The sequence below is a fragment of the Crocodylus porosus genome, unplaced genomic scaffold, assembly GCF_001723895.1.
Source record: "Crocodylus porosus isolate Cpor-Errol unplaced genomic scaffold, CroPor_comp1, whole genome shotgun sequence".
Taxonomy (NCBI): domain Eukaryota; kingdom Metazoa; phylum Chordata; order Crocodylia; family Crocodylidae; genus Crocodylus; species Crocodylus porosus.
The window spans coordinates 178,787,983-178,805,771 of record NW_017728906.1 but is presented as its reverse complement, the minus strand read 5'-3'; the positions used below and the strand labels follow the sequence as shown (position 1 = coordinate 178,805,771).

Sequence of the window (17,789 nt, the reverse complement as noted above, 5' to 3'; positions counted from 1 at the left end):
TTAGCTACAATTGAGCTTTTTGGCTTTTGAGCTTTTAGGTCCTATGCACCTAAATATACTGGGTATGTCCCAGATTGCCTAAATCCTGACAGTGCCAAAGAGCTAGGCACTTAGCTGATGTCTGAGACTCATCAAATGCTCAAGCTAGACATTGACTCGTAAATGAGACTTGATCAAGTAGGCCTTGATCAAGTGGGCAATTCCCCATTAGCAATATTTCCTTACTTCACAGGAGTATTATGAGAAAATGAATGCAATCTGCACAGATTGTTTGGTGCCCAGTTACTATGATTACATAATAAGAAAATGGTGCAAGTTTTTCTCAGCTGCATAGCTAGGCTTGAACAATTTTCCTTAGAGTAAAATCCTTATCCATCCCTCTTCTACATAGAAGAAAAATGAGTGGGGAAGGCATGGATAGTATTATTTGCAAGCTGAGAGTCATTTAATAAATTCTAGTCTGGCAATATAAAGCTGCAAAAAATAATGATGAAATACATTGGCAGAAATTTAGTGGAAAAGGAATAGACCTTCAGGGCATTCTCAGGCAGAAGATTGAAAAGCCAGAGTGTAACTTGCAGCTGACCGGACATGACTAAAAAGGATGTACCAGTCCAGCCACATTAAAGTTACGCTAAGAAGTAATGAGAAAGATTAGGGGACAGAACTCAATCATGCAATGTGCTGAGCACCTCCATGTCATATCAAGTAGCACTGGCTGAGTCTATTTCAATCAATTTGATTTTGTTGGAAAACACAGATTAATCAAAATAAGAAAAAAATCTTGGGACTAGCCTTACCGCTTTAAATAAGCCATTTAGTCTTCATTGGACCAGAGTTTTATTTAGCTTTTCCACACCCCAAATGGATATCTGTAGCAGGGTTAAGGGTCCCCCATTACTATATCCTACCTAAGATATAGCATCCTCAGACCAGCTGAATAGCCTAGTGATAAGACCATTTGGCTAACTTAGAGGAGGCTGAAATTCCTGTCACTAGTTTGAATTAGGCACAGGCAGGGACTTGAACTTGTAGCTTCTCATTTTAGATGTGTGTCCTGACAAATTACAAAGCTATAGGTCAGGGGTTGGCAACCCCTGGCAGGTGCTCCACTAGTGGTATGTGGAGACATTTTCCCTGGCACACTGGGAGGCATGCAAGGAAATTGTTTAATTTTTTTTTTTTTTTTAAGCTGCTGCTCTTGCTGCAGGCTCCCGGCCAGCTTGACCCTGAGCACTGGATGCGGCAGCTGTTCCTAGAGCCTAGGGGAACAGCCTGCAGCTCCTGCTGCCACTTGCACTGTACCCAGCATGCACCAGGCCAAGCAGGGAGCCCCTTGAGCCCAGAGTCCTGCCCTAGCCAGACAGCATCCCTTTGCGGGCAGGGTGGTTGCACCCCATCCCCACAGAGCTGCGTGGGCTGGTTGGGCTTCACCTGCAGTTCTGCTGGGCTCCCCGCTGTGGCCCAAGCCTGCAGAGTCCTGGAGCAGCCCCCGCTCCCCACCTGACCCTCACCCTTCTCCAGCTGCAGCCTTCCCAAGGGCCTGGCCAGGCCAGCCTGCCCGCAGTGCTTCCCCCGCTGCCTACTGGTCCCTGCTCCTCTCCCTCTTTTCCCCCTCTCATCACAACATGCTTAACAAGAAAAAAGAATTCACAGGTACAAAGGCAGTACATGAAGTTTTATTTACTGTCACCAGGTTCAGAATTTTTAGAAAACCTGGTATTTACTGTAAAAAAAAAAAAAAAAAAGAAAGCAACATTTATACTTATTAACTGTATTAAATATGCAATGCATCCTGCCATGTACCCCTCCCCACCCCAGTTATGTTTTTGCTGCAGGCTGGCACTCCAGCACCTTACAGAGTAGATGTGATTTTTTTGGCACTCTGGCCAAAAAACGTTGCCTACCCCTGCTATAGGTTCTTTTGGAAGAAAGGGCAAAGGGAAAAAAAGGTGGGAAAAGACAAGAGGGACTGTGTGCGTGTTGTTTACTTCATTAAAAGCTTCCAAAGCTGAAAAACTAGAACAGAAAGCAGTTTTCTACTCACCTCTGATGTTAGTCTCTTGGTTGCAACTTGAGATCTTTGGGTGTCACGAGTGCTCAGAACCTTTCAGGACCTGCTCCCTATTCCCCATTTTTTGATAAGTCACAAGACCAGAAACATCAACACCAAATGACTGTTAAATCCTGTTTCCCGTTAATGCCTTATAACATCTTTTGCAAATTATTGTAAATATTTGGCTTATCTTGAAAACATTTCTCTTGCTTTGCTTGCTCTTTTCACAACAGAAAAAACCTTTTCCCTGTTCTTCTATTTTCCAGAATCCAAGCCCTGCAGCACGATTGTTTTCTGTTTTTTAAAGACAAGGCTTGCAGCTTGGACAAAAACTCTGCTCTAGCCATGGACTGGACTATCGATCTTCATGTATTTAATGGAGATAAATGACTAGGCCAGAGGTCAGCAACCTACAGCCCATGGACCTATTTTATCCAGCCAGGAGAGCTGGAGGGTTTCTGTGGCATTTGAGAGGTGTTTCTGCAGCAGAAGAGTTTCACATGGGTGGCAGGGAGAAGCAGTGGCAGCACTGCAGGTGGGTTGAGGAGCAGTGATGTTGAGGAGTTCGTAACCCCTTGCAGAGCTGTTCCCAAAGACACAGAGTCGCTGTCTGTCTCAAAATTTATTCAGCATGCTGGCACCCTGAGCGAACTCACAGGCCCCAAATAAAACTGTTAGAGGCAATTTATAGTCTACAGACAAGATGCGCGCACAGGTGGGGATTTTCCACTATGAATATCAGGTCAGTGTGGGAACACTCTTAATTGTTTCAAAACTGGTTTGTTTATTTTATTTATTTTTTTGCGAGTTAACTAATGGCGGGGGCTGTATCTCTGCTTCAGACTTCAAGGCGACGAGGCCTGTGTCTACGAGGCCTGTGTCTTGTCAGCCTGTCCTTGAAGCACTGAGCCTGCTACACTATTATTTACGATCTTGTACCAGCCTGTCCTTGGAGGCTGAGTCTGCTATAGGAGTTTAACTGTTAGTAAAATTTCTACAGTGACTCCAGGTCCAGTGGCTGGACAGGACGAGAAGTGGCCTGTGCTAAGCTAAGTTCTCTTAAAGCAGTCCTCCACTACAAAGAGTTACCCAAAAACTAGGGTATGGGAGTAATTGGGAGGTACATTGTTAAAACGTCATGGCATTGATGCTGAAGAAAGAAAAGGCCAGTGAACTGAAAAACATGTACCAGTTAGCAGCTCTGACAGCTGCTATGTAGCCATCTATGTATCTTGCCTCATTTCCCCAGGGCTCCATGTTTCCAGCAGAGTTTAGCCATATATTACATGTACTTACGGGTGTTTAGTATTTTCACTAAACACAGGGACTTATTTCCTCATTCTTAAAACAAACTGTTTTTATAGTTTTTACAACAGGCCAGCTTGCCATTACTGTGCATCACTCTCTGAGAAGAGAAGCACTACTGCCATCTAGTGCCTGGGTCAGTTTTTCTTTTCCTGCCTTAAATGTAAAGTGTCTTTGTGTTAAAAATATTTTCTTCCTGCAGTTAATCAGTAACAAAGAATCACAAACTGGAGCACAAATACTCAGTTCCTGCACTGGTTGCCTTTCCATCATGCTACTGATTTTAAATTAATCCAGTCTGAGTTTTTAACCTTTATATTTTATAATGAAACTGTGCTGCTCATTTATGTTTCTCACCTAATTGTAGGCAGGAAAGGTTCTTTGAGTAGATGGGATATCTTTTATTAGACCAACTGAGTAGTTGGAAAAAAGTTCTTAGCAAGATTTCAGGCACAATCACCCTTCTGCAAACATAGGAAGTCTCTGCTGTTTGGAGACTCCAAGGAATGAGAGAAGCTAAAGGTGTGGCAGGATGTCAGCCAGCATGTAATTCGGCGGAAATTAAGAAAACAAAAGGTAAAGCAGGGAAGGGGTGGAGGGGGTGGGCAGAGAGGGGAAAGCCAAAGGTAAGTAAAGGAGAGGCTGCAGTGGCGGTAATTCAAGGTAGAAAAGAGGCTGTCTACGAAAAAGGAAATGGCTGGAAATTAGGAAGACAAAGGGCAGAAAAGTGGGGAGGGAAGAAAAGTGTAAGAGGTCAGGTCTGGCAGGTACCTGGTGAATCAGATGCCAGGCAGGTTGTAATGTGTCATAAATCCAAAGTTTATATTAAGTCCTTAATTTTTTGTATCCAGTAGATTTATGAAGTAAAGTTCGTAGGCTCGTCTACAAAAGGTGTTTAATCTACTGGATACAAACAATCATGGACTCAATATAGATATTGAATTTATGACACATTACAACCTGCCTGACAACTGATTCACCACCACCTGCCAGACCTGACCTCTTACACTTTTCTCTACCTCTCCCCATTTTCTGCCCTTTGTCTTCCTAATTTCCAGTCATTTCCTTTTTCACAGACGGCCTCTTTTCTGCCTTGAATTACCGCCACTGTAGAGTCTCCCTTACTCACCTTTGGTTTCCCCCCCGCCCCGTCCATTCTCCCCCCTTCCCTGCTTTACCTTTTGTTTTCCTAATTTCCACCTAATTACATGCTCGCTGACATCCTGCCACACCTTTAGCTTCTCTCATTCCTTGGAGTCTCTGAACAGCAGAGACTTCCTATGCCTGAAGAAGGGTGACTGCACCCGAAAGCTTGATAAGAACTTTTTTCCAACTACTCAGTCAGTCTAATAAAAGATAGCCCATCTACTCAAAGAACCTTGCCTGCTTATGTCCTTAGACCAACACGGCTACAGCCAAAAACCTCACCTGATTATATTGTGCAGAACTCACTGAGGACCAGGAAACATGACAGATTGTTCGAATGGCTCAGCATTACGGAAGAAGAGACTCTTTATAACATAACTTTTACAAAAACCTTCTAAAGACACAGTCGCTAACACCTTCCTTTCCTGGACAACGTAACAACTGCAATTAAAATTACCAGAGAACTAAGTGCATATAACAACCAACTTGCTACCAGTGTTCAACCAGGGCTCTTCCTCTCTTGCTTTGAGCCCCACCACAGAGCGCACCCACTTGATGAGACCAAAGACATAACCTTGTTTTTTACCCTGTAAAAGGATATTTTTGGTACCATCCCAAACTCTATCTTTTCTAGTTCATTATGTACCCAAATAACTAGCCATTTATCTGAATAGTAACCATTTACCTTTTACAGCCTGTGCCTTTTATCTCAGTGCTAATATATCTGGATGGATATAGTATCCAACTTACCTGGTTTAGATTAAACTGGTCTATTGAACTTCAGATCCCCTCCCAACTCAAGTTGCCTTACAGTCCTCCCTGCAGACCCTCCTTTGCAGGGCAGCCCACTGCAACACCTCACCTGTGCTGCTCCAGCCCAGCACCTAGCTGGCCCCACACCTGGGCCGGCACAGAGTTGTCTGCATGGCTCCCAGCTCCGGGCAGCATGCAGCCTGGTGCAGGGGAGGAGGGGGGTGGTAAGGAGCCAACACAGATGCTTCCCTCAGGGTCTCTGTTGGCTATCCCTGCCAGCTCCAGGCTGCCCGCTGACCCAGCTGGGCAAGCATGGGCCCTGAGGGAAACATCAGCCTTGGCTTCCCCCAGGCCCCCTGCCAACTCCAGGCTGCCCACTGGCTGAGCCAAGGCTATGTGGACCATGAGGAAAGCATCCATCTTGGCTCCCCTTGCACCCCCCTGCCAGCTCCAGCGGGGAGCTGAAGCTGGACAAAGGGGGCTGCGGTCTGACAGAGTTGAAGCCTCAGTCCCCTCCTAGCCTCTACCCCCCAACTCTGGTTTCTCCTATGCCACTGCTGGCCCAGCTTCTAAGGGTGCCGGGGCCCATTCTGGAAGCCTTGGTCTCAATGGAGGTGGCATCCGGGTGACAGTAAGGGTTTGTGGGGGTGTGCCCCACAGCCAGTCAAGGATGGCCCCAGCTTAGCTAGGCTGGGCCACCCCCAGCAATGTCTGGCACACTGGGAGGTGTGCAGGATCATCCCGCAGCTGCTGGCCCTAGCCAATGCAGACATTTGCTTCCCCCGGTCCCTACCAAAGGAGAAGCATGTGTTCTGTTCTCTCCTAATCCAATCTACACAGCTTAGTGAATCCCGAATACATTGAATCAATTCTCCCTCAGCCTTTTTGAATATCTGTACTTAGCCTTAATGTTCTACTTTGTATTTTTTACCAGCGCTGTTTCTCATATTTAACTTAAACAACGCTGCTACTGGTGTGTTTGGAAAAAGCAGCTAATCTTCCAAGATCCACAGATATTAAGGCCAGAAGAGATCTTTAGATCATCAAGCATCAAGTCTGATATTCTATATAAGATGGGCTGCAGCTTTTCACTTAGTTACCCCTATATTAATTTGAATAATTTAGTTTGACTGAAGTATTTCTTCCAGACAGTCATGTGATATTGACTTGAAAACCCTGAGAAATGACAAATTCCCGCATTTCGCTTGGTAGTGTTGGGAAAAATTGTTACAGTACGAGCTTTATTCAAGGGAGTGCTTTCAAGAAGGGAGATTCTTAATTTTTGGTTCCTTGAAATTAATTGCCTTAGCTGGGCAGTTCTGCACCCTGGATGGCAATGGTGCACAGCACAGCAGCAGTAGCTGGGTCACTGCTACTGGCAGCAGCACTAACCCAGTAGTTTCTATTTTTGTGCCCCTTGCCCAAGTAGACGCCCAGAGTTGGTACCCCAATCACCTCATCCCCTACTTATGCTACTGAATTGTCAATTATTTATGATTCAAGCAAAAAAAAAAGAAAGTACATAATGTCTGGGTAATTTAATAATCCTTTCTGATATTCTGCTCCATGGGTAATACATTTACCCATGATGCCCATTCTTCTGTTTTGGGGTCTGACTGCTTTTTGTTCAACAAAGCAAAATATTTTAATAAAATGTGAATGAATGAAAAAATGAATGAAAACATGATTTTTCCTTTAAAAATGTGATAAAAATAACATAATTATTAAAATCAATTTCATGCTTCCTAATTTGTTTTTGTTAATACTCTGTAGTTCTCTTGTGTCTTTTTAGGCATGAAGTCCTAGGTATTTTTATTGAAGAAGATTCACAATTTACTTTTATTCATTCCATTTATTTAATACATTTGAAGTTGAGAAATAATCACAGTCTTGTATCATTTATGTTGATTGCAAAAAAACAGTTAACGTATATGGCACTGAAATAACTAAAATAAATACAGAATGGGTGGAAACATTGACTCAGTAGTCAAAAAGTCATGTAACTTTAACATATTTTGGAATGGAGAGTTGAACTCTTAGTTGTTTTAAATAGCTGCAATTTCAGTGAAAATCCATAGATCTACCTGAAGAAACACCTGTGAAAGATAAAGCCCAGGGTGTTCTTCATGATGCTATATTAGTACAAGAGTGCAGTGACCTTTCCTAAATGTCTCATAGTGCTTAGTTTTGTCCTCTGTTCTTGGTTTCTACAGTATCATTCAGACTGCTGGTTTTTCCAAAAACCTTTTATTCCTTGCATCTCCTTTGCCATTTCTCCCTCTTCTGCTTTCTGTGAAGATGACATGGCCATCCACTCCCAAGGGGACATTCAAGTAGGAATATATATTTACAGTCTATAACTCCAGTATCTTAACTCCAGTAGCTCTCCATTAGGATTCAGTCCTGCAGCCCTGACCAATTCTTTACACATAAGAAATGTGTACTGGAAGGTACACAAGGTGTGGACCACAGAATAAGTTCCTAGTTATTTAAATAGGGACTCCTGAGGCTGGTAGGTTGCTCTTTGAGAGGCACTGAGAGCCTCTGTTAAGATACTAAGGACCCTTATATTATTCAGAGCTGTGGTGCTTGTGATCACAGAGGATTCATTTAGCATCTTACCAAGGGACCCCAAATCTATTTCTACACTGACATTAAATGTTCTAATGCCCCTTGAAATGATGGCTATTTTCTTTTCTCTCTTCCTATTAAATTAACTCAGTTCCAGACTGATATAAAGTTATAAAGTTCCATATATACATTATATATTTGATGGCACATAACCAGAGCTTGTTCACAGAACCATGCTTTCCTCTTATAAAACCCTATGCCCACAGTATTATTTTCATGTTCTACAAGCTGTTCCACAGCCTACAACATGGTCACTAAATATAAAGTGTGATTAGCACCAGAAAATGGAGTTAGTGTGCAGGATCCGGACAATTCTTTTGCTCCAGATGCTGTATTCAAACTGCAGCGGTCCACTGAAAAAGTAGAGATAGCCTGTTGAAGAAAAAGATATTGTTGAGATGAATTGCAGTCAGAGGTTTATAGGATTTCATTCATATTATTATTCAGTTATTATACTTAAGACTTGAAAATATTGTGTGAGAGTCATAAGGTCCTGATTTCTGTTTTTGATTCTGCCAATTGCCTACTCTGTGGCCTTAGAGAAAGCAGCTCATGTTCCTTTCTTCTCTGTAAACCAGATATGATAAATCCTGACAAGCTTCCTCATTGTTTTGAATGTTTAAAGTACTGTACAATATGAAGTGCTCTTTTAGAAAAGGGAAAAAAAATAAACGTGTGCTTATTCACACACCGGGAAATAATATGTGGTAATTAGAGCTGGTTGAATATATATCAGAGGAACACTCTTTCATCAGGAAACATGGATTCCACAAAACTGGGATACTTTTCTTTTCTGCCTGGGAGAAATTTTACAATCTTTGAATTCTCCTTTGCCTAAAGAAGGGTATTTGGGCCCAAAAGCTTGCAAAGAAAAAAAATTGCAACTATTTAGTTAGTTTAATAAAAAATAAGGCCTCTACCCCAAGAGTCTTGTCTGCTTAAAGGAAGACATGAATTTAGTCTACAATTTCAATAAATTACTAAAACATTTTGTTACTATAAGATTGAAGTGCATTTTTTCAACTGTACTGAGTTAATACCATGTGATGTTATTATTCAAAATGAATTATTTTAATCTTGTCAAAATAATAAAGTACTTTGGTAAGGCCCAAATAAAATATTTTGAAATCTATTCTCTCCATAAGGTCATTTTTGGAAATGTAATTTAATGTGAATTTTTTATTTTTGATCCAGTTTTGGTCAAAGGACAAATTCAAATTGTTGCAAATTTTTACTGAACAAAAATCCTGAATTTCACTTCACTCTTACAGTAATAATGAAAACTAAGAAAATGATAATAGCTACCATTTCTCTGGTAAACTGCATCCACTCTGGTGCCAATTCCTGCAAATTCTTCCTCTATCAGCCTGGGGTATCCTTCATCCATAACCTGGTTCTCTTCATCATAGCTATATTAAAGATGAAAGAAATGCAAATTCAGAAAACTTGGAGAGCTTGGTGTTTTGCAATCTGACACAGTCCTATCACCTTTTGAGTAGCTAGAAGTCATTCAGATATCTGTATTAAAAGCAACAGTGAATCTCATTTCCAAGATATGCCAGAAACACAACCTCAACTGCTAACAAGGTCAAGGGAGGTAATTATTCCCAACCAGGTAATAAACTAAAGACTATATGGGATAGCTTGTAGCTCATAATCTGGGTACATAGTTTAACAGCAGGAATTGTATGTCTGTCCTGGACAAGCAGCAGGTAAAGCATTGTCTCTAAGTCAAATTTACTAGGCAGCACAGATTGGGTTGAATTTGCTGCTGGCACAGGGCAACAACAGCTTTACTACTTTGTGCCACATACACTAAGGAGGGAGGGAGCAGGGAAGGAGTTACATCTAGAGCAGTGGCTCCCAACTTTTCTAGACTTGAGACTTCCTTAGATAGACACAAGGCACTCCATGGAAAATGCCAGCTCTTACTTGTCAGTCTTCTGTGCCTACAGAAAAAAATAATGGAGCCGTTTTTTCTGTTGCAAAGGACTTAGAAAGACCACAACTATGGATTTCTATTTGAAATATCTAGGTTTATCCTGTGAATCAAGTTTGCACACCTAACAGGGCTGCCATTGTGTGGCACCCCATAGCACCTTTGAAAGGATCTCAAGGTCCTATGGTCACTGTAACATGTGACTGTAACAACAGCTCCTGGTGTGATGCACTTAGTGCTCTTTCCTCAGGGGTGTGGTTATAGTCACCACTTAGCTCAGTATGTTTATGAAACTTTATAAACATCTTTATAAGATCCTTGAAGTATATTCTAAGCAGCTGATTCCTCTGACACTTTGAAGAATGGATGACAAAAAGTCACTTAGACATAGTACATCAAAAATCTATGGGCTCTTTTACATAAGATTGGATTGAAAATTAGAATCATTATATCACAAACTTACCTCCAGTACTTGTCTCCAGTAAAAAAGAGAGTCTTGCCAGTGTCTTTAATGTGGACAGCTGCATCTATTGTTTTCATCTCTTTTGGGAATCCCAATTCATAAATTTTTTTTGGATAATCTGCAACTATGTCATAGCCATTCATTGCCCAGACTTTCCTGCCTGTAAATAGTTACACCAAACACATATTAGTATTTTACAACAGCATACCTTCAACAGCAAGATATTAAAGGAGTAGAGCCTATGAGACATGATGACATTATTTTTGTTTTCTGTATGACTACTTAGGGTCTCAGGGACAGGTTTTCAGCTGATGTTAGATAGCACATTGCCACAGAATCTATTATGCTAGGTGCAGATATCATTCTCTGGGCTAAATTCTATACTCTCTATACATGTAAAATCCTGTAGGTTTTCATGAGCTGAAACCAAGGGGAATTCTGTCTGAGTAAGGATGGTTGAGATATAATCTGACCCCAGCTGACTTCCTGCCCTTTGGGCAGGGGGCTGGACCAAATGATCTTGCAAAGTCCCTTCCAGCCCTTGTGTCTATGAAATCTATGAAATCTATGAACTGTAAACAGTGGGAGTGATTAAGATACTTTCACTTCTCTGCCAGTTACAAAACACTCACCCTTAAACATGAACACACGATCTTTGATGGGGTTTTCATAAGCAGCATCAAACTTGTTGGGAAGTTCCGGCCAAAATGATTTGGTTAACACCAGTTCTGGTTCAACCATCTGGGGATGTAGACGCCAGAAGAACCTAAATCAGAAACAGAAAATATACTTTTGATGATTTTCTTCATCCAAGGGCTCTATCAATATTAACTTTTCTTTCTTAGTGTTTGCCACAAGGGACATATGTTAGACCACATCCTTCACTTCTAGCCACCATGGTATAGATCGTTTTTCTCAGTCATAATGTGATGATTTTCCTAGAAGAGGAAAAACGTGTACCTTGATTTCTTTTAGCTCAACTTTCTGTCTCAAAAAAAAAAGGAAAGTAAAAACCATGTGGTAATGCATCAGGTAAAGAGCTGTGTGATGGGCAGTTTTTGTTCAGAAAGTTAATTCATTTCTTAATTTTGGAGTAAATCTAGTGCAGTGATGTCAAATGGCAAGTATATCTGATCTAAGTTGCCATTCATAACAGTTTTACACATACATGATTCTATGGGTTTCTCAGGCAGTAACTCTTGATTGTCACAGAGTGACAGGACAGTATGTTACAGAGGCTGTTTAAATATGATATTCAGTGAGCCCCTTGCAGCCTTTTTTGTTGAGTTTGCAATCTGACTTACTTGTATTTAAGAAAGCCTTACACAGCTTAACATTTAATGTAGAAAATTAGCCAATGGAAAATGTAATCAATTATCATTTCATGGCCAAAGATATTCAAATTATAAAAGAAATATGTTGTGCTTTTTCTTTTACTTATATTTTATGTAAAGGTTATCTAGCCAGGTGTTCTATTCATCTATACTAATCAAAGGGCTTGCCCCTATACATTGAAAGAGCACACAGCATATGTTCTATGCAAAGCCCTTTAATCTATCACTTGCTTTCTCACCTGTCCTTGAAGATTAGCAGCTCTCCGCGAAGTTCTGTTATTGCATCAAGTGTTAAGTTTGCATCACATTTCTCTGGAGTTTTGGGATGTTTGGGGTTGGGATCTTTGTCTCCTGGACCTGGAACCACAAATTATGACATAGGCTTAACAGCTTTTTTTCCCAGTGTGTGGAAGATAACCACATACTGTATGGGACACTAAAAAGTTTCTCAGTACCATGATGAAGACAGCCTTTATGGAGAGATTGTCTGGACTAGTGATATTCATTTTCTTTTCTTTTTCCCTTTAACTGGTCACATCCATGGCCTTTGAGGGCTAGCTACATTGCAAAAATAGTTGTGAATAAAGCTAAATAGGTATCATATATGGATACCAAGTGTTAGTGGACAGAAGGTTGCTTCCTTCCAAAGTCCTGTAAAGACAGTCCTGTTTCCTCTTCTTAGTCTCTACCCATCCTTCCCACAGAAGGCCAAATTTCCATTACAACAGGCAGCCAGCAGACAATAACTACTCGTGCTCTAGAATAATTTTTGTTGCATTTTTCACCTCATGGCTAAATCTGGGTCTCTTGTGACACTGATGACCCAAAGATATAGGAATTATCTTACTCCACCAGAGCCATCCTATCAGCAGCAGGAACACAGCCATGCAGTGTAATGTATATATACTAGGATATAGGGACTGAATGGCAAAGGGAAGATATACCATAGAGAGCCTGGATCCCTTGCACATCATCATCAGGAAGTACAAAGCCAGTTTTTCCAATGTATGTGTAAATAGGGAACATAAGAGCTCCAGGATCTCTGGAGTGTTCAAGCCCCAAAGAGTGACCAAATTCATGGGCAGCAACAAGGAACAAGTTGTATCCTGTGAGAAAGAAAAGCAAAATTACTGTACTGGTTAAACTAATATACACATGTATCTTATTGTTTTATAGTTTGATTTCCTTCCATTATCTCTCTTTTGCAGTAATGCTCTACAATAATTATATAGACCCCTGCCTTCTCAAAGTGAATGCACAGTCATTAATGAGCTCTTACAAGGCATTGTGAAATGGAATGGATCATTTTCTCCATCTTAGAGATAGGGAAACTGAAATGCAAAGTGCAAGACAACTTCTTTATTCAAGATAATGGGAGACTGAATATGAGTCCAATGGTTTCAGCTCCACAAGTTTTTATTTAACTCTAAATTTTATTTGAAAATGTTCCCAGTTGCATCCTAGTTTAAGGATGTTGAAAGCTATAGTGTGACATCTGGCCCTACTAAAATCAAGGTAAATTTTGTCAGGATTCCAGTGTTAGTACACATAGCTCACTAATCCTGACCCTGTTTTCTGTACTACATCAATTCAATCTGTTATCAGCTGGTGTAGAAAATACCATGCTGTATAGTAGTATCAGCAGCTTGAACAACGGTACTAGCTGCATCTTTTATAAATGGTTCCTCATGTAGACAATGCCAGATATTTTCAATCTAAATAAAAGTGGTCTGAACTTCAGAAGAGCTGAGTATATACAACTCCCACTAGTGTCACTGAGAGCGTTACACTGCGTGCATCTACATGTGCACTTCACTGCAGAGTAGACTAATTTGCTGTGCAGTAAAGCATCATGGTCTACATGTGCAGTGATATTAGGCCTCAGTAAACTAATTAACTCTGACATAAAGGAGTAAAGTCCTCACCCTCTGTATGCAGAGCCTGGGAGAAATAAACTGGTGCATATTGGAGTTTATTGCTCTGCGCTAATAGCATATTATGGTGCACCCACTGGGGGCACATGAGGACAAGTCCTTTGCCCAGTGGGGCTTCCCTGCAAAGCCAGGGGCTGGCTCAGAGCTGTTCCACTTCTGGGGCAACACCCAGCCAGCTCTGGGTTGGGTGGGAGTTTCCCTGAGCAGCCCAGAACTGTCAGGAGTTGGCCCAATCCTGGGGCACCTCCCAGCTAGATCCAGGCTGTTCAGGGAAATCCACACCCAGCTTGGAGCTGGCTGGGAGTCCCAGAAGCAGGACAGCTCCTGGCCAGCCCCTGGCTGCATGGGGAAGCAGAGTGCTCCCCAGTCCCAGTGCTGCTTGGCTCCCAGCTCCTGTAGAGAGCCAGGACCTCAGCCGGAGGGGCGGGGGTGGGGAGGAGCAGGGGTGACAGAAAGCATCCAGTAGCTGCTTGGCTCCTGGCTTCTGAGGGGGCCTGGGAGTTGAACAGCACCAGGACCAGGGGAGTTCCCCAACCTCTGTGGTCCCCTAGTAGTGGGTCTGACTGGGAGCAAATTTGCTCCTGGTTAGTGTCTACGTATGCACTACTATGCAGTATGTACGCCGCAGTTAGTAGCTAACTGCACAGTAGACTCATTTACTGCCCAGGAAAAGATATCATGTAGACACACCCACTGTGACTCAGATCAGACAACAGAATCCTCAAACTTCAATAAAAAATAGTGAGATACCTGAACACTAAGAAAAAAAACAGCCTTGTTTCTCTGGGTTTTGTGGTTTATGTTATCCATTATTCCTGACCATGCAGACCAGTGAGGGTTTTTATACAGTGCTTTGGGAATGGAGATTAATCAAGTCTGATCAAACACGCTGTAATTACAGCATGTTGGAGAAGCCTCACTGCTTGTGTATAGGTGCCCTGACAGTCCTGAAAAAGTTTGAGAATCCAAAAATTACACAATATGAACCCAAACCTAAAGGCCCATAGTGCTAGCATGATAAAGATACACTAGCTTCTTAGCTAACAGCCTACAAGGACGTGATGTGGTCAGCCTGAATAACCAGGTACTCATTTTTTACAACTAGATAATCTGAAGGTAGTCTTTGCCATAAATTCAGAGTAGGCCTTGAATTCATACATCCAGAGCTACAGTAAGATGTCTTAGCTACCCTGCTAAAACAACATCCCTCCAAAAAGTTAATCACTGTCATTTTTTGTTTAAAATCTCATGCCATATAGTTGTATTTTACTTGGTTCTAACAGGTGGCAAAATAACTAACCACACAACTCTTAGAATGATTATTTAACAGAGAATACCCAAAGTAAATTGTTTACAAACCAGATGAGGATAATTATCCAGCCAAGGATTTTGTAAACATTGTAAATAGGTACGAAATTAATAATGAATATTATTCTTGACAAGTATTTATGATGACCTTTAGAACATATTACCTCTGGAGTCAGTTGACCAGGTTTCATCATCATCAAAATGGGCATCTCCTCCATAGTTTGGTCCAGGAGGAAAAGCATGAGCCAGTAGTCCCGAAGGTCCATCAAAGGGATAAAAGTCACCATGTTCTACAAAGTGACATTTAGAATAGCAACAGCATTTAAATTTCTTCTTATTTGAAAGATGAAGTGATAATTATAATGTTAAAAAGTAATCTTTCACATATACCTTTAGTTCCAAAGGAGATCATGATATCAGCAGTGCCACTACGAATTCTAGTAAAGTTAAGTGGTGTCACATCAGACCATACTTTGAATGCCTTTTTGAAAGCTCTGTCCACTTCAGCACGGGTTAGATCTTGTGTGTAATTCATAATTCTATAACAAGGAAATAAAATATCTGCAGTTAAATTCTTGGCGGATCCAGGCAACTGAAATTACTTTTGACTAGGAAAGAGTCACTTCTCAGAAGCTATTCTTAATACACTCTTCCCCACCATGGTAGAGAGGTAACACAAGATAGAGAAGTCTTTTAAGAGATACAGTGGTTATCATTACTAAATCTTGATTTGTCAATAGCTACTTCACTAAGGCATCATAGATACTACATTACATTCATATTCAAGTATAGGCAGAAATACTCTTCTCTCTCTCATCTTTGGCATCTGGCGTGACTTTTTAATGGCAGCCATTTTCTTATGGTGTGATAACTGCATATATTTATACAGGAGCTGATCAAAAGCCTTAGTCACTGGGGCTGTCTATGTAGGAAAGTTAGTGTAGGGGAAATTAGGCGAGATGTACAGTGTCCTAGCTACTCTATTTAAATTCTTTGTGTGCATTCTTTGTCCTAAAAGTATGCAAGTGTACCATAGCTTAATACGCTTTCAGTGTATTGCACTACACCACACAAAGGCAACCTGAATGTAGAGTAAGAGTGTCTGGTGACACTAGATCAGAGAACTAGTGCATTGTAAGTTTATACCTTAACTGACAGCATGCTAACTCCCCCATGTAGAGAAGCCCAATGGAGAGATCTGCATTTGCTTCCATGAACTTTAGATCAAGACCATAATTTTAAAACTGCACCATGAGATTTTTACAAAGCCTGGACTTTTTCTTGTTGTTGAGCTTATCGGTCTATTATATAATGACTGTTAAACAGGTAGGTAGTAGACTAAATTGAATACAGGAAGCAGATGTGAAATGTTATGATTTTACCTGTATGTCAAATTATTTTTTGACCATTTGAGTTTTCTAGGGAAAAAATTATATTCCCCCACATCTGGGACCCCACATCTTGGCTGTTGCATCAGTTCGTAGGTTTCTTCATTTAGTTCACCAGTCACCTTCAGCCCAAAAAATGACTGCAGTTCTCGAAGTTTGGCTGCCACTGAATTGGCACTCTTCCTCATTAAGCCAGCAGGGTTACGGTGGAGGGCATAGTGGGTCCGTAAATAACGCTAGAGGAAAAAAATAAAATCATATATCCAGTTCCCAAAGCACAGCAACAATCATACAGCATGCTCTAACATGCAAAAATTATATACCATACCTCTGCAAACTTGAGGTCTTGCTCTGTGAATTCATTGCTATCATCATAGGGTACAGGCAGTGCCAAGCAATATGACAGGCCCAAGAAGAACAGGAGAGCAGTTGGAAGGCTTGGTCTCATCATGCTGGATTCTTGAGTTCTGAAACTCTGATTCTTAGTGTGTAAATATCTTTGCTTTTATAGCCCTGAACCAGTGAGTCATGTCTTAGGGACAAGTCAGAACTTCCTTGCCACTGCAAAATAAACATGCTTACATGACTATTTTTTTTCTTTCCCTCAAGAAGTCATGGTTAGGGCATCTGTGGTCCTAACAAGGGCTTAGAAACTATATCTTTATATAAACATGCTCTCAGCATATTTGCAAATAGTACGGGAAGTATTGTGTGAAATTACCACAACACGTTTTTCATTACTTGACAATAATTTAACCTACATTTTTTTTCCTTTGATACCATAACTACTTTCCTCTTATTGTTTTTCAAAAAGCAACAATACATGACAAACTGCAGGAACACATTTATTTTTAAGCAATAAAATAGTATCACTTTAATAATGACAAATCAGTTGGACAAGTTGTTTAGGAAACTTATCACCCTGGTATATAAAACCAATAACAAAGTAGAATAGATTATATTGTTAATATTTCATAACTAAAGCTCTTAAATTTTAGCATAAGTTTTGGTGCAGGGATCATTAAAGAGGTATGTTTTAGTACATATCAGAATTATTTACATATTTTTAAAAGTGACTGTAGAGTATGGATAGATCATTTTGGCATGTCCAGACAGGCGTACACGGTCAGGGACATGCATTTCCTGTGGTACAAAAAGCAACAGCACATATTCATGCCACTGCTTTTTGTCTCAGAGTGCATCCATGCACACACACTCCAGTTCATTGCAAATTGTCCTGGGAGGGGTAGGGGAGACTGGAGGCAGCACCTGTGCTGGCCCCAGCAGCCTTACCTAGGGTCCTGGGGGCCTCCCAGGGCAGCAGTGGTGGTGATCCAGCCACTTGGAGTCTGGCCAGCAGCCAGAGCATGGCTCTGAGTGGCCAAGCTCTGTTTCTGGTGGAGCACCCTACTGCTGCAGGTGCTACACCACTCTTTTTATCTCCCAGTATCAAATTTCCCGGTGTCAGATTTTGACATCATGCTGCAAATTAGCAAATGGGTGCACGTGCACCACGTGCAGTTTGCTACACC

The 17,789-nt window shown here is 41.2% G+C and overlaps 1 protein-coding gene across 1 annotated transcript; it reads right to left on the bottom strand.

Annotated features, from left to right (window-relative positions):
- Positions 1–7,023: 7,023 nt before the first annotated feature.
- Positions 7,024–16,716, bottom strand: LOC109306731 (collagenase 3-like). Its single transcript, XM_019530267.1, has 10 exons — positions 16,586–16,716; positions 16,252–16,493; positions 15,260–15,408; positions 15,034–15,159; positions 12,572–12,733; positions 11,867–11,984; positions 10,926–11,059; positions 10,294–10,453; positions 9,197–9,300; positions 7,024–8,263 (listed from the first exon to the last, which is right to left on the bottom strand). The coding sequence occupies exons 1-10, from the start codon at positions 16,706–16,708 to the stop codon at positions 8,163–8,165; spliced, it is 1,419 nt and encodes a 472-aa protein (XP_019385812.1). The 5' UTR covers positions 16,709–16,716; the 3' UTR covers positions 7,024–8,162.
- Positions 16,717–17,789: the final 1,073 nt, after the last annotated feature.